Source organism: Rhopilema esculentum, chromosome 7 (assembly GCF_057945365.1).
Source record: "Rhopilema esculentum isolate cy_ngs chromosome 7, ASM5794536v1, whole genome shotgun sequence".
In the NCBI taxonomy this organism is placed as follows: Eukaryota; Metazoa; Cnidaria; class Scyphozoa; order Rhizostomeae; family Rhizostomatidae; genus Rhopilema; species Rhopilema esculentum.
The window spans coordinates 6,785,559-6,803,150 of NC_142821.1; the positions used below are offsets into that span (position 1 = coordinate 6,785,559).

General features: G+C 35.3%; 4 protein-coding genes across 4 annotated transcripts; 1 reads left to right on the plus strand and 3 right to left on the minus strand.

The window, feature by feature from the left end:
* Nucleotides 1–1,467: 1,467 nt before the first annotated feature.
* Nucleotides 1,468–8,242, minus strand: LOC135683484 (NADH-ubiquinone oxidoreductase subunit 8). Its single transcript, XM_065198744.2, has 6 exons — nt 8,180–8,242; nt 4,749–4,814; nt 3,766–3,861; nt 2,829–3,001; nt 2,409–2,537; nt 1,468–1,765 (listed from the first exon to the last, which is right to left on the minus strand). The coding sequence occupies exons 1-6, from the start codon at nt 8,220–8,222 to the stop codon at nt 1,634–1,636; spliced, it is 639 nt and encodes a 212-aa protein (XP_065054816.1). The 5' UTR covers nt 8,223–8,242; the 3' UTR covers nt 1,468–1,633.
* A 7-nt stretch (nt 8,243–8,249) lies between these two features.
* Nucleotides 8,250–10,289, plus strand: LOC135683485 (transmembrane protein 17B). The gene is made up of 4 exons (XM_065198745.2): nt 8,250–8,390; nt 8,791–8,894; nt 9,264–9,377; nt 9,891–10,289. Exons 1-4 carry the CDS (start codon nt 8,288–8,290, stop codon nt 10,164–10,166), a joined length of 597 nt encoding a protein of 198 aa, XP_065054817.2. The 5' UTR covers nt 8,250–8,287; the 3' UTR covers nt 10,167–10,289.
* A 94-nt stretch (nt 10,290–10,383) lies between these two features.
* On the minus strand, nt 10,384–11,902 carry LOC135683482 (uncharacterized). The gene has a single exon (XM_065198743.2). It carries the CDS (start codon nt 11,722–11,724, stop codon nt 10,384–10,386), a length of 1,341 nt encoding a protein of 446 aa, XP_065054815.2. The 5' UTR covers nt 11,725–11,902.
* Nucleotides 11,903–12,660: 758 nt separating this feature from the next.
* Nucleotides 12,661–15,516, minus strand: LOC135683679 (histamine H2 receptor-like). The gene has a single exon (XM_065199008.2). It carries the CDS (start codon nt 15,042–15,044, stop codon nt 14,046–14,048), a length of 999 nt encoding a protein of 332 aa, XP_065055080.2. The 5' UTR covers nt 15,045–15,516; the 3' UTR covers nt 12,661–14,045.
* Nucleotides 15,517–17,592: the final 2,076 nt, after the last annotated feature.

Below are 17,592 nucleotides of genomic sequence, written 5' to 3' on the forward strand. Positions count from 1 at the left end.
CTTATATTAATCCGGTGTTCTTGCTACAGAAGAAGACTATAAGAGGAATCTCTTTTGGACACTTTACTTCACACTCTACTCCTATCATTTCTGACTTAAAAATCCAAAAGCTGCATGATCTTTTTCAGCTAAAGCGTTGTAAATGAATCTGTTCTCAAAATCTCCCTGTCTATTTTCATAAATTCTTCAAGTATGTAACATCTGTTCGTCAATATGATACTAAAGAGGCTGGAAAGAATGAGATTTCTCTACCTCAGAAAAAAACTAGTCAGTATGTAACCACAGAGCGAAATGCTGGAATGAAATTCTTCCAGACATAAAAAGGTCATCATCTGATAAGATCTTTCCTCAGAAACTGAAAACTTTCCTGTTTGAACATAACTATTAAATGACATACATTATTGAAAATAACTCTTGAATGAACTTAGTCACCATTTACCTGTGGATTCTTAATTTTTTCCTCAAAAGACAGGGTGGTCTCTCCTCAATTGGCTATTGACAGAGTTCCTCAAGAATTCTCCCTCAGACAAATCCTCTAGTATGACATCTTTCCCACTTTATGCGTATTTTTGGGTTATTAATCATCAATTTGTAATAAATTAACTGAACTGTTATCTACGGTACTTGAAATTTTCGAACGAACTTTCGTAGAAGGAAGGAGAGGGGGAGCATTAATGCGATTCTGGGAAGTGGTTTCGTTTTTCTTTCAGTAAAATGGCAATTGAAGCTTGGTTATAATCTAATATCCTCAGCATGTAGAAAACGACGAGTACAAAACGAAAAGAGTTAGGATTCAGGCATACTATGGATTTGCAGCAACAATGGATTTTTATGGGCCAAAAACCCGCCAATGGATGCATCCTAGAACCTATGGATGCGCAGTTTTGTAGCATGGAACCGAAAGATGGAAACGTGGAAACGAGTCTGATAAAGTCAAGCCCACAGATCTCTGTTAAAAACTTAGATCAGTGGTCAAGCCTTAAAAGCCAACGAAAATATTCCATTCCTTTTAAACGGAAAATGCCGGTAGATAACTTGAAATAGAGATGTTGAAAATTGGTAGAAAAAAATTGGGAGTCTACATTGTCATCAACCGTTCCATTTATGTCCGGTTGATTAGAATAACTTTCAGGACCTTAAATTCATAAAATAAGCTCAAGTCTAAGCTTGAAGTTACCTTCAAGAACAAGCCTACCACTGTATTACCTTGCTTCTACGAACAGTGTACCGAAAGTACAATGCCTTCCAAAATTACTTGGAAAACTATGTATTTTTAAACATTTTTTTTCTGGTTTTTTATTCTGACGTTTTATGCTCTGAGGAGTGTCAGACGAAAAAGCTTTTAGCCAATACGTTGTAATATGTTTGCTTGGTTTGTAGACGTCCCCCGCCAATTCGCTTAAAAATAACACAACAAAGAACTGCTTGCATGTTGGTGATTGTGTAAGAAAATCAAAAGCTACACCATTCGTAAGGAAACACTTTATTGAATAAAAGCAAACTCATAATTAAAATGAGCCTGACACACTTGGGGAAAACAATCTTCACATTGGTCAGTCTATGGCACGTACATTTCAATTTCTGATCAGTGAACAAATATTTTGGAAAAGCTAACGTAAATTTCATAGTCTATTTATCGATACAAGTAATCCGCTTGGATATTCGCTGCAATTTCTCTTTCCCAACGATCACCATTGTTTAGTAGTTTCTCTTTGTTGTACATTAATTCTTGATGAGTTTCAGTTGAAAATTCAAAGTTTGGGCCCTAAAAGGGGAAAATGTATGCAAATGAAGCAGCAAAAGCCGTTACGAGGTTTTTTAGAAAATTTACGAGATGTTTATGTGTTCAAAAAGATTTCTAAAGAATTTCGCGTTAGTCGTATTTTCATCATGATTTAAAAGCTGACTGCAACAATACCTATAGAGGCACTATCTTCAAAAGCACTCTTCAATCCTTAACTCTTTAGAAACCATATTTCCTAATTCTCAGTCCTTTATTTGTAAGTTACTAAGTAGTTTTCAATTTAAATTGCACTAAAAATGCATGCCAACTACAGTCACAGCATTTAAATCCAAAGCCGCTAATATAATTTCATTCCTAATCTAAGAATAAAAAATAACAATATAAGCTCTTTATGTCTAAATGGGTTGGTGCAGACCAAATGCTTGTTCCCAAACCTCACCTTTTATAGACACAGAAATGATGAACAGGTAAAGGAAATGAGCAATGAAAATTAAGAACAATAAAGTAATACCATCACATAAATAAGTGACAAAAAATTTGTGCCTAGATAAACGGAATAACAATCTTGAATGAAAAAACATAAAAGCAGTCAATATATTCAGAAAATGATTCACATGGCTGCTCATTAAAATTTTGATGCAACACAGCAAAATATTTTTAATACCTCTACAATGGCATCAACTGGACAAGCTTCCTGACAAAATCCACAGTAGATACACTTGGTCATGTCAATATCATATCTGGTTGTGCGTCGGCTTCCATCAGGGCGTGGCTCAGCCTCTATTGTGATAGCCTTTCAAGAAAAGTGCATTTTTTATAAGACATATACCTGATGGAACTTACAGAACTAAAAATTATTTTGATTTTAAATTCAAACAGCCACTTTACTGTTCTATGATACTGAGCTCCAGTAGATCACAACTTTGAGTTGGTTAGTTGTCAAGTTAAAATTTATAATTATTTTCAAAAAACTCAAAGTGCCTAGTGACAAATCTATTAATTCATAAGTCAACTTTTGATTTGACAATGCCAATTAAATTATTTGTTGGGGAGATGCAATGTCAAAAAATGAAGAATACTATACCTGGGCAGGACAAATGGCTTCACACAATTTGCAAGCAATGCATCTCTCTTCTCCAGATGGATACCTTCGCAAAGCATGCTCTCCTCTAAATCTAGGACTCAGTGGACCCTTCTCAAAAGGGTAGTTAATTGTTGCAGGCTCTCTAAACATTTGACTCAGTGTCATTGAAAGACCTGGAAGACAAACAAGAAAATCAGGTTTTTGTTATTAAATAAACAGGTTTACTTAGAATAAAGACTGTTTGAGAGACAGGGGTAGGGAAGAAAGAGACAGCACAAGAATACTTCTTGAAAAATTGAGGTCTACCTAGCTGACAATTCAAGTTTCTAATGGGACCATGGCTGCTACACATTTAACTTAATATAGAATTAACTTTTTAGCACTGTCACTTATATCTGTCTCAATTTGAATTTTTTTTACAAAATGGCAGAAGATAATCGCCGTTTTAGAGATCTATATGGTTAGGCCTTTTTTACACAACAGTGATTAAAAACAGGTAAAAATGATTTGGTCAAGCATCAGATAAAACAGAAAACACAAATAGGCAGATTGACCACCAATGGGTGCACTGCATAAATTTAATGGATAGATCCACTTTTTTTGCAATGTTCTCATATGAATATGGCTAGCTATAAAACTAGTGTAGCCGTAAATGTTTTTGTCGGCATATTGAGAGCTTTATTTTATTCATAAAATTGGTTGGACAATCATTTTGATAAGCTGAGCAATATGGGGAAATTTCTAACTTGTGGAAATTTCCTGCAAGAAAGGGCCTGTCAAATGATTCAGCATACAATCCTTATTTACAAGGAAATCTAAACAATGATAACAAAATAACTATGAGCATCATGATGAGAAAATAAATATCATTCTTGTCCAGCTATTAAGACGTTTTACTTTTGTTAGAACACAAGATTTATACAAATTACAAACAGACCTCTAATCATTTCAGACAGAAACATTGTAGTGGCATTCTTATCTGTAATTGTCTTCAAATCTGTTGGTCTCTCCCAGTCTTCATCAGTAACATACTCTGCAAAAAAATTCTTGCAATAACACTTCAATTTAAATTGAAACGTTTCAACAAAATTCTGAACTACTAGTGAACTATTTTCCTCTATTCAAATAGCTGTGAGATGAACAACTTTCTTTCTGAATTCTGTACCTGTAATATTACAGAGCAACTAATTTAGCAGTATTATAGAGCATCTTATACAGAGAACCTAATTAAGGCTCTTCGAAACTTAATCAAGGTTAATACTACTCGTGTTTCGAAAAACAACCCGTGACTCTCAATACTTTAAATCAAATCAACAGTGTGCACACTTTCTAAAGATGTGCGCTAATCCATGAATACTGCTATTGTCCTTATCATAACGCAATCGATCAACATTTTGCTATTAAAATTAAAACACAAAATACAACAGTACCATCTGTTATAACTACTGATAAAATCTAGTGTACATCAAACACAATGTTCTCTCACAAAATAAAAATACAATGCCACAGTGCAACCTCTAAATATATCTATTTATTACATAACTAGAATGCGTTAATCACCATTTTCTTGACCATCCCTAATTATTTTGAAAATGATTTTGATACAAATGTTTCATCAAACCTTTACACAATGAAAATGGAAAAATAAATGTGAGGAAATATTTCACATCTTGTAAAATTTGCGTATACCATCCCATCTTAACATATGGCATGATGTGAGAAGTAAGCTTTTCTACGATGCTTTTTGTAGGAGATACCATCTGCAAACAATGTTTTTGATATTCCCAAGCTTAATGATCCATAACTTGAGTTTTGGAGGAGATTATATCTTCGGAGTTAAAAAAGTAACTATGGATACATTATATTAGCAGACAATCTTTTTGCACACATAAGTACAGGTGGTTCTTGTGTAAGACTTACTGTAAGCACTTTGTTGAGCTGTAACACTGAATAATTTCAACTGTTGAAAAGTTCCATCTTTGGTCACTGAAAAAAAATAAGGTAACTGGTTTTCAATAAACAAATGGCTAAGAAAGATGTGTCAGGGGTTTTCACAACATAATTTAAGTACTTGAACTTCCAAAAATTCTCTAGAGATATTTATTCAGCATTAAATGTTTACTAATTATTAGAAAATGATCAAGCCAAGACAGTTATATTTAGAATGTCAATGCAAGTCATCATTTTGCCTTCAAACGATAATCAACTCAAACTTTGCAACTTTTTTATGTATATAGATTGTTAATCTATACAGATCTTTGAATCATAACAACGATAATATTTGATGATGAAAATACAATTGTATCAATATAAAAACTGTGATTACTGTTTTCAAAAACTGTTAGGAACACAAATTTCTATTATTTATCTCAAGTCTTTATTGTAAACTCATTTTGTCCTATCTAAAGAAATTCTCTTAATTCTGCAATGGTACAGCCCTTCTAAATCAGCATGAATCAGAAAAATACAGAGGATAAATTGACACAGTCAAGGATATTGCTGCATACTGAGTTAGATTAAATGATTATTTTAATTTTTTCAAATAATCATCTGAATTCTCTTCTCCTTCCATAAGGCAATGAGGGTAGTTAAATCTTCAGGTGACCCACAATTGATATTTCATGAATTGAAATTCTACAAGTTGTCTTCTCAATTAAATTTCGCTATTGATTTTGCTAGTGCTACATCAGCCTAAAGGATATATTTTGAAATCCTGTGTTTACATTGAAACCTATCCCCAAGATCTTTGGAGTGGAGTTATGTTTTTTGATGTGGCATTTGGTGTACACTGAAATTTGGGTGAAATGGCACAGCTGCTTGATGGGAAGCTCTTTCTGTGATTCTATATATGAATCTTAACACTGGATTTTACAAAGTGGGCTGTACACAATTGTGAAAATATTACTAAAGCATAAGACATCAAAAATATTTTATCTATAATCCTCAATGTATAACTAACTTGCCTGAGAAGTATGGGGGAGGCAGTGGGGGGTTCTATTTGGTGAAAGGTTTTTGTTTGTTTTTTATTGCATTGAACCTTGGCCTAATCTTGGCATACTTCAGGTGTTAAGTTTACATGGAATGCAAAATGGTAATCTATATAGGACAGTGGCAAAGCTAGCGACCATGTATGTCATGCTGGGCATGACCATCCAAACACAGGGATATCCTTTTTTAGAAAATGTTTACTTTCATTAAAATGAATCTCAAATCCTTAAAAATTAATAAGGCTCTCAAATTTCTACATTTCTCTGTGCCAAAAAGATTGTAAATGGCACCCTCTGAAGGTGCTATTATATTGCCTGGCAAAACATAGGGTTTCCAATCTAGTTATGCCAATAACTATGAGCATGACCAAACTCTGTGTTTTTTTCCCGGCTATAATGTTTGGTCATGCCTAGAATGCTGGTTTCCTATGTTTGGTTATGCCTAACAATAGAAGTGATGCAGGAGAGAACAAAGGCTAGTCATGCCATTTCCAGATGGCCTGATGATCATTATAATCATCAGAGCCAAGGATCCAATACATAGAGAAGCGTTATCATTTGCCCTGTGTTATTTAGTGAATGAGAATACAAAGGACCATTTATAAATGATGGCAGAGCTGCTGTGGATAGAAAAATGAGATGGGAGATAATTCTCTGGAAGTAAATTGCATGCAAAAGCTTATTGTCCAGCAACCACAGCTCATGTGAAACCTATGACTTTTTATGACAATGGCAGAATTTTTCAGCTTGATACTGTTGCTCTATGAGGAGAAGTGAAAGCACAAAGGACCCTTTTCAGTCCTTGGTGAACATGGTACCAACAAAGATGCAATCAGTCAGCAGGATCATTTTATGCAACCAGACAAAACTCTCAGCCTTTGCAGTGATCAATTGTTGCTAGATGAACTTTTGCAGAGAATTCACTTGATTTGATTAATGCCTATACTTATGCTTAAAGTTATTCTATCTTGAATTGTTTGTTGATTATTTCATGCAGTTATACTGTTTTCCTGTGCAATTATAGACAAATTCAAAGCTTTACTGACTATTTTATAGTTAAAAAGTACCTTTTTACTACTTATAGCTGTTTAGATAAAATGTCAAGAGACAAGTCAAGCATGTGTTGATCCAGCTAGTTAGTGCTATATTCTTCATTACGATTTTTCATGTATTCAATAATTTACCAGACAAAATATGATAGTTAAAAACCCTTGTTTGCTAGAATTATTATATAAGAATCAATCCGTTCATGTGGATATTTACCACAACGTTGTATAGACCTCAATCTTTCTGTTTAGCTCAACTAACTTCAAAATGTAAATTTCTATTTACTTTAACTTTTCAGAAAGCATTTTACAACTAGGCCTATCCCTTACTTTAGTTTCATTATTTCAATAATGTCCTTCCTAAAATTCTGTTTGCTAATTGACAGAACTTTGTCTATAAAAATTGACGAACAAACCATAACAGTGTCACAGCTATCAGACACAACAACATTTCATGATGTAACAAGATAATTTCTCACCAAAAAGAAAGGCTCACACCAAAGGTTCCTCAGACTATATTCCATTAGTCACTAGCTGCAAATTTTTTATTCAAAAGGAATTCATCAGTTCTAAAATTAAGCATGCCAGAATTTGACCATACCCGCATTATTCAAAATCTGAGGGGAGGGTATAACCACTGCTATTTGGCTAGCTATGTCACAAATACAGGATTGGTAGCCATGGCAAGCCTTGTTCATTTTTGAAATGGAATCCAACTTTTTAAAAAAAGGATTGACTTTGTGCTTGCACAACACTTGTCCCTTGATCTGAACACCAGTTTTGTTGTCTTTTATATATGTATATGCGGGGCATAAGAACTTAAGAAGCATTATTAAGTTATTTACCTTTACCACAGAAACTACTGCAAATTGTTTTTATACAAAATAACTAGCAACATCAGTCACATGTTTGGAATATTTCAGTACAACGCCAGTATCTTTGATAATGACAAACTAAATGTTTGGGTGTTGAAAACTAAATCAAATAAAGATGTAATAGATTCTGAAGGACAATTATTTATTTTATGATAAATATGTTTAGTTCAAGGGAGCAATTCAAGCTTGTGCTGAGTGCATAGAAGGAAGAGCTCGACTTAGTCTCAGATGTAAAAGGCCTGTTATGACTAAGCTTCAGAAATCACAAACAACAGTTTTGTAGCTCCTGGGTTGTGGGTTTTACTTATCAAATAAGCAAGCACTATTTATCAGGAGATAAACCTTTAGCACCTTCAACCAGCCAATCAAAAGAAACAATTTTCTAATGGGTATCGAGAGATGTCATTACTGCGATGATTCAATATAAAATAACATGTTTTTACCAGGCAAAATCTTTCTGAACTTCGAGAGCCGATACAGCGCCATCTTCGTCTGACCAGTGCCTCTTTATCACGAATACAGCCTCCCTTAGCTTTTTTAAGACAACAAAGATGGCAGATGTTTGGAGGGGTGCCCTCTCTTCTGTCACAGAAACTGTTTTCCCTGGAACAAAAGGGTACAGTAACAAAGACAGGAGTCGCTTGATGCCAATAGGTGAGGTTTTTTCAAACTTCAAGAAATATGCCAGTTTTGTATCAAATAGCTTTACAATATTTCAGACTGAGAAAACAGAATTCAATTTTGTGTATGCCTTCTTCGTCGACGGCATGTTTCTTGTTTTCAGTTTTACTGCATTTGATATTAAAAAATTAGAAAAACGTAGCTTTTTATCTTAGCTTGTTATATCATTTATTTTTTGTAACGATCTCCGTGGTCTTGTAGTAGCTGGCGCAATGAAGACGTCTAATACTTATAGGATGCCAAAACTTGTCTATCAAGAATCAAGTTTATGTTCATAAAAGAATGAGATATATCGATCTTCCTAGTTAGTTCTATTGCTTCTAGTATTTTATTATTTCTATTTGTAAATAAAGGAGGTTCGTATTTTTTCCAGACAGCTACCTTGCATCAAACCTACCTCTACAAGTACTGTTGTATTTTAATGCATACTACTCAGCCTTTTGGATGGTCATATGTTTGGTTACGTTTGTTGCTAAGGTGAGTCTTTTTCAGTATTTTGCAGCATTTTTATTGCATTAAAAAAGCTCTGCCATTTTCCAGGATAAGAAATTCTCATCAATTTCTAGCTATCAAATAGTAAACCAAAATTGGTCTAAATTGTTAAAGTGTAACAGAAATTAGGCAGGTTGCACGCCTTATTTTTTGCTTGGCTCTGCTTTCTTTTCAAGTATTTTGACAATAAGGATGACTATTTATTGAATGAATATAAAGAGAAGAGATTTTAATTTGAAAAGATGAGCTCTGAATGTATTGTTTTTTCCTATCCAACTGTATCAAAATACATGTGGCAGTGTTTCCTTTTTTTTAGTTTTTAGTCATTTTTATAGTTGGTAATTTCCTTTTTAGTATGACAAGCTAGACTCTGTTTACAAGTTTGTCCTTGTTGTTATATACATCATCATGGGGTTCTTAGAGGCTGGCCGGTTATATCTGGGCTACATTGGTAATTTGCAAGAGAAGGTAAGTTAGCATCATTTACTTAACAAGTCATGTGCAGTTATCAAATTAAATGTGAAAATAGAAAAGTGGTTCCGTAGGGACAGATTTTTAACAAAAAATAGCAATAAACCTGTTGACTTAAAGCTGTCTGCTGTTTGATTTGTTGCTTGAATCAGAACCAGATTTAAGCATTATTTGGACAATTAGGAAGTTGTCAGTTTGAGTGGTATAATTTCCATGATATTGTATTGGCATTTATGTCTTGCTGGGCAGTATCATGAAAACTGTTCTCTTCTCCTATTATTTAAAAACCATCTATTGCTGATCTGGCCATAATTTATGGATTTTACCACCACCATTGCTCTCAGGAGATCAGAGAAATGATCCAAGGACAAATAAGCACAAAATGCTTGTTTTAAACTTTTTTGAGTTAACTGTTAATACTAGAATAAGTAGCAGTTTATGTGTAAAATCTTTTTGCATCTTTGCTAATCAATTTTGCAACATATTTCACTATCAATCATTTATTTGCAGGTACCAGAGTTGGCTGGGTTTTGGTTGGTCACATTTATTCTGCAGCTACCCCTTTCCTGCTTATTGTTGTTAAATAACACTGCACTTGTCATGCCCATGGAAAGAGCTGCAACAATAATCCTGTTCTGCTTCATCATTTTTGAGTTGATTCAAGGGTATAGAGCAGTTAAGGCTTTAACAGAACATCAAGTTAAAAAGTTTCATCTTAAGCAGTTTGATGATTTAATTGAAATGGAAGACATTTCTCGGCAAAATGTTGCTGATATTGGTTACTAATGTTTCAGAACAGAAAACAAATGCTGGAAGAAATTCTCATGTCAACAGTTCATTTGGTTGTAGATATTCTGTAAATATTTGTTTTTAAGTTTACAATTATTCCAGATTTTAATGTTTGCACATGTGAACAAAGACCCCCTTAAAGTCACAAAGGCTTTCCAGTCCAGGTGTCTGTGGACTTTAATTTGCTGGTAAAAGATAATACATTGTACCTAGATTAAAGATAAGAGTAAACCCAATGACCAAGTCCACTAATAGGATGCCCATTTAGCAACTCCAAAATTAAGAGACATAAAAATGCTAATCTATTTGCTTCCACAATTTGTTCTGATTCATGAGGTGTGTCATCATCAGAGCCTCTTAACCACAGGTGTACAAAATTGTACATTGCTGATGGATAAATCATTTTCACTATCTCCCCAGGGCTTGGCAGCTCTGAAATAGAATTTATATATGTTTGTTTAAAAGTGTCAACATTATGCTTAATCAAACCTTTAAATAAGTAAAACATTTCTCCAACCCAGCTTGCTACTATGTGTAATGCCAGTTCATGGCTGTGAGGAGCACCTGATTGTTCATTGTCCTTCTTTGACTCCATATAATCTTTTATAAGCTTGATTGGAAATGATGTTGATTGCTGCTCGATGATATTTGTTTTTTCATTTATAATCAAGTCAACAAAAGATTCTATGTATGATGTGATAATGCTTAAACTTGGTTCTTCTCTGAACTCTGAAAGAAGTTTTGAAACAATGCTCGTTATTTCAATCTCATATTCAGGTCTCGTTCTGTTTTCCGTTGATTTAGTTTGCACTGTTTGTGTTATGTTACTAGAAATATCAACATTGTTTATCAAATTGCTATTTTTTGCTACTTTTGGTTCTGTTTCTGAACTTACAATGTCTGCCTGATTAACTGTTTGCAACACAGGAAATTCAGACATTGGGTATTTTTTATGGAAACAGCTATCCATTGCTAGGTGTTGTGTTTCATGGTCTAAGCATATTTTGTCATCAATGACAGGATTAGGTGAATAAGAATCTTCATGTTGTCTGTGTATGGATTCTTTTGCATCTTCTAACACTGAACACAAATCTCCTGTGAGGTTAACATGATCAAGATTTTGAATGGTCAGATCTCCAAACAGGGCTGGCTCTTCCACATAGAACATCCACAGGTCCTGAAGAGTTTTAAGCATCATTTTCAAAACGTCTTTTGGATAAAAAGTAAATGCAACCTTGAATAGGCCTTGGATACTATAGAACCAGGCTGTATCTGCTGTCCCACGTATCCCTTTTATCTTGCAATTCGATGGAAAACATACCTTTGTAGTTAGACCTTCAGAGGCATACTTTGAATGAAGTCTGCCTAAATTCTTTAGAGCATACTTGCCGCATTTATGTAACACATCTGCTCCTAGAAACAAGGGCACATCCTTAAATTCGGATGTCTGTTGGCAAACAAGGCTGCTTGACAATATAATGAATCGTATGTTGCGTGACGCAAGCTTTACGTGCTTCAAATCGAGAGATTCCTGAGCCAGATCACTTCCCGCCATTTTTTTTATTTTGGCCGCAGCAAAAAAGTGGGAGTCTGGGGACTACAGTCTGGACACTGATCAGTGAGTCTTGGAACCTCGGTCTTGCAAAGTCCAAGTTCCCATGTAAATTTTTACCATAGGGTAGTCAATAGAAAAAACCTGGTCTGGAAGTCCTTTGCTGTATCCTTTGGTTTCAAATCCTTTGCCACAAAAAATTATTGGTGGCCCCCTGTTTCGACGGCACTGAAACGACAGCGTTCAATTTATTTACAGACGGTGCAAGCAATATTTGAAGTTGAAGAAGAAATTTTTAGTTGAAGTTTGAGAGAATAAATGCATTGTAGAGTGTTTTGGCCTTATGTAAATCATGATCTTTTTACAAATGTGTGTTACGTGATCCCCAAGCCCGAGGCCAAAATTTGTTGGGCAGAACCACCCAAATTCTATTGCTAGGTTACATACTATGCTGCACTTTGTGGCTTTAGCTACCCCCTCTCCCCCGGAAAGTTTCCCCTGAATTCGGGCTTGATAATCCATAAAGATCAATTTTGAAATCAATTTTTAATCAAGATTTCCCAACAAAATCTAAAAATTAATTCTATGTTTTCGTAGAATGCAGTATAATCTGAACATAACATAACTACATTAGAACTGAATTAAAACATAAGATATTAAAACACCCGTGAGTCATACTTTTATGAGCTTACTTAATGGATAGATAGTCTTGAAGACAGTGTAAACTAGATAATGAAAGTCATTAAAATCCAGGAACAAGGGGAGGGGGCACTGAGTGGGCTATAGCCTCCCAATAAATTCCAAAATGTTCTTAAAATTATGCAAAAAATTCAAACCTCTTCAGTCCGTAATATGATCCGCAGTTCTTACTTAAATCTGTATCAAATGTTTGGTTCTAAAGAAAATTAGGATTATTGTTAGTTATAAATGAGGTCTAAGAATCTCCCTTTGTCAGATTTAAAGCACGTGTGCGGTGGTCATGAAACTATGGTGGTTGTGATAATTCATCATTGATGAACCTGGTCCTCAATCTCCATTTAATCAAAGTCTCAAAGGACCACTACATTCGCTACTGCTGTGGAGGAATAGAAATCGAAAATCCCCTCTTTAAGATATGCACCATCATGTTTCGGTGGTCCTTGAAGGGGGGTTCAAATTTGTTCAGATGTTAATAAATTGTGTTGGTACGAGAATGGCTCAGTGAATAGGGTCACTGACTACAGATTCGAAGATCTGTTGTTCGATTTCCTGACATGCCCAAACATTGACCAACAATGAGACGAGTCGCCAGCTCTATGCAATTCTAGGCGTAAGAATCATGATGAGGTATAGTCACATTGTGCAGAAGACCATGACACTGCTCGATAAGCATAGCTTTTCAGTGTCCTAAAAACTACCTTCGGATGCTAAGTAGAAAGAAATATGCATGCAAATTGTAGAAGGGATTTGGTAAGAATCTTTTTGATTGACGATTGCTTTGATAATTGGGTAGTCAGATTTTTTAGATTAAGTTTTGAATACAGCTAATTTAAATAGGTTAACATAGATTTTAACATATAAATCAACAAAACCATTGTAATCAAAATTGTAGGTTAACTGTGATTAAAAGACTGTTTTCGAGCCACTTTTGCATAAGGACGTTAATTTTTATATTTTGCATAAGAACGTTTCAGCGACATTTTAGCTTTAATTTCCGTGACAACTTCAAGTTATTTTCTCCCTGTTTTTCGCTAATTTGGCTGCAAGCTATGGAAATGATGATATATCAGGCACTCCCTCACCATTCCTCCATTGGTTTCAGACACTACTGGCGTAAACGATCCTCGTTCAGTTTCGATGACTCTTTCATTATGCGCCCGGCTGTTTTAGTTATGACGACTACTAAACAATGATGTGGCACTTTCAAAGCACCTACGGTCCAACCTTATCAGCCTTGTTCATTTAATCTTACTATTTTTAATCTTATTTACGACGGAAAGTGAAACTTAAGCGTGCCTTGCAAAGAGTGACCGCCGGCCTTTCCTTTTCACATTTCCCATGCCAAAAAACCCCAAACCTTCAAACTTCCCCACTGTTAAACGCTGATCCGCTGCTAGAAAAATCATTCAAGACTTTATTGCCAGCTGATTTCCAAGAATGAAGAAAGCGAGATAATAGCCAATTAAATGTGAAAATAATCTGATCAAGAAATCCTAATACAATATCTTTTCGTTTAACTTCATTTCTCTTTCATTTCACAAATCCGAAACCACTGACTATGCGGAATAGATTTGCTTTGTTTCTTGGGCCTGATTACATCGAGTACCTATCCCTTTGACGCCACTTTAGACGTTATACTTCCCAGCGTTAGATGTTTCACTTGTAGCGTCTGATCCAATACCATCCGTAGACAGAGTTGATTGTTGACTTTTTAAAGAATAACCAACCAGCTGTTTCAGGAATCTTCTAGTATTCGTGTTTCCCAGCCCAAAGATTATTGCGTTTGCGCTTGCGTTTGCGAACACAATAATGTATGAAATGTACTCGACAACATCAAGCCCCAAACCGGGTTCAGTCACCAGCTTGAACTTGTAGTAAGTCCAGGCTGCTGATGAAAAGTTATATGGTAGGTAAAGCGCAAACAAAATAACGAGTAGCACACGAATTGTTTTTGTTGCTGAAATCTCACGGCATGCGGCCCTCTTAGCTTTTTTGGCCCCGTTTTCACGCATGAACTTTCGAATGTTTTCTTTGTGTTTGGAAATCTTCTTAAAAACAAAAACATATAGGATGAAGACGATAACCACGCAAGAAATATCCGTTATGTTCAAAATAACTTGAATCACGAATGATGGATATGTGATTGAAATCGCCGCAACTGTGCACGATATTAGAAACGCAGCCGCAACAAGTACCTTCATGCGGAACTCGTTGACAAGTTGTTTGTAGCGATAGGGCTTCGTTACGTGTAAGTAGCGGTCAAGCGATACACTCATCAGGATGAAGAAAGAAAAGTATGCCAGAACAAAAGCCATGTATTGCATTGTCAGCTCAAAGGTGCAGTTTCGAAGTTTGTCCTTCAATGCAATCATCGCGGTGATACCAGGAAGGACAAATAGGCCAGTGCAAAGATCTGAAATGCTCATAATACATACAAGTTTGTTTGTAATACTTGCAAGCTGCTTTGTCTTCTGTAGAGCATAAATAAGTGCGAGGTTCGATACAATCGTAACTGGAGAAAGTACGGCAAGAAGTGATGCCCAGACGAAAAGATGGGCCTTCGGCATACCAAGTGGCCAGAGTGAGCTGCAACTGTAGTTTTCGGAGAGCGTTGTATTATCCATTTTTGAAATAAAAAGACTTCAATGCACTGAAGGCGAAGCTTTATGTATTATTCCACCTGACAAAAGGCAGCAAAAGACAAGAACTACAACAAACCTGACTTCTTTTTCTAGTTTCTTGTCCAGATATAATCTATTGAGCAACGTCGAATATACAGCATTAGACTGCTCCGTGATATTATTAACAGTGTTTGTTCTGGACGTGCTCTAGTACGCGAATGTGGCTGTTTTTTCTCAACGTTGTTAGTTCAATATATAACTTTGCGTTTGCATCTTGTCCGAGTAAGTTCATAAAAGTGCGTGATCTGTCAAAATTGATCTATAAAAGGAGTGTTTTTCTACTTTCGTTTCTTTTGTTTGCTGGAAAACTACTTATTAATGCTGCAAAAATTTCTATTGTTTCACTTAGAGACGCAGTGGTTGGAGGCAGGCCGGCTATGGCGCCCAAAAACAACACAATTTTTCAAAGAGTGTGAGAAATGTTGCCAATTTTTGAAAGCTTTTAAGGAAATTTTATCTTCAACTCTGCCCCTTTATTGTGCTGCAGACGTGCTCGCACGTGTTTTGGTGGAAATTATTAAATTATAAGTATGCATAAATTTAGTTATGCGCGTGTTTAAAGTGCCTCTCCACCTAAAATCTTTTATGACGTTTATCGATAGGATTCTAGACAAACATTACGTCAATCGAATCTATTTCGCAATTGGACTTATAGTTTTTGTTTTCTAATGCGTGAAAGTTGTAAATATTGACGCATTACGTAATCAGTTTCGATTCAGCGCCGCGCTGCGAATGAATGGAAAGTGGCCTCGGTCGAATGTTTCTGACGTCACACCGGGAATCAAAAAAAAGGAATATAAGGCCAGCATACATGGAAGGCTATTGAAAAACTAAATCGATATGCCGGCAAGGTGCATTTTACCAACTTGCAGTAACATACCCAATAAGAATCGATGTATGAACCAAATAAAAGAGATACAGTAAGTTTAAGAGCCTCGTTGAAACAGACAATTAGGAACAATAAATACACACATGGTCATGCATGATTCACAGGTATATGGTTAAATCGCAGTTAAAACCCGAAGTTAAGAATATTGGTATATTAATCAGCATTATTAGATAAATGGAACAATTTCGTATAAAAGATCAAAATAGAAACACTAAAGTAGGTAAAGGATGAGTTAAGTAGAGTCAAGCAACAGTTGTATGTGGAATTCAGCAGAAAATTAAAGAAGTACGAAAACAATATGGTCTTTTCCTTGAGAAATTCAGTTCACTACTGAAACCTCTTTCAAATCAGTAGAGTGAAGCAATAAATGTAATATTTTTCAAGTTGAACTGTGCTCTTGGTCACATTGCGATATAAAAATTACCAGATTTTAAAAATATGGTGTACTTAGCCAGATTTTAGTATAAGGCGTGCCTCAAACAATTCTCCGGTAATAACTGAATTCTTAGCCATTTTGACAACATGCACACGATTTCAAAAGTGTATTCTGGAACGTTACAGAGCATTTACATGAAAGCGAATAAATTGAAGTTGTTTTAATGACAAGTCAGTAAAAAATTTAATTGTTCCTTATTCAACAATTGGAAAACCATGCCTTTTACAAACAGATCAAAGTTGTTATCGAAAATTGGACTTTGTTTCTTTTTTACCATCTTATTTTGATTTAATTTCACACAATTTAAAAACAAAATAATATAAATCGACTGAGACTGTACACTTGATATGCATATTTCGGTTGCTAGCTACAAATACAACTACAGTACTACAGCCGCAAGTTGGCCCAACTCAATGTTTAATCAGTCTCTCGAATGTTGGAATTTTTATCTAATTAAATTTCTTTAGGCAAAGAATTCAAAATGTGTGGTCCTAACGATGGGAGACTTTTTGCCTCGAAAGTAACCTGCTTTGGTCTAGGATAAATTAATCAATTTGTGTTCCTTGACCTTTGCTTTTGTTTGTCTTACGTTTCTTGACTTAGTTATTTGACTTTTGTTTTTGTTTTTACGAAAATTCGATATTTGAAATTTATGACCGGCTTATCCCAGTCTCCAGCCTATCGATCTTTTATCTAAAAACATCATCCCGTGGATAAACTTATTTTGCTTTCATTTTTGATTTTATACTGGATTTGGATTTGATGCTGGATTTCTTTGACAAGCAAGGCCAGGTCGAAAACGCGGAAAATGCGGAACACGCGGAATACGCGGAACACGTGGAACACGCGGAACACGCGGAAAAGTGAAATTTCTTTGACAAGCCAGCATTAGTGAGGGGCGAACTATGCTGCAAGAAATGCAATACTAAGAAGCTTTGTAAAGTTGAGGTAATATTTTGCAAAATCTGATCATAGAAATTTGATGAACTTTAGATAAGCAGCGGTAAGATTTGCAAGGGATACTGGAACGCGATCGCACTGTGCCCATCCTTTCACTTTCACCCATGGGTCCTTTGATCTGTGACATGGGCACCTTTTCTCACCATTTACTGATGTAATCTATAGATTTCGGTGAGTATGTTTCTTTTATTTCGGTAAATCTGTTT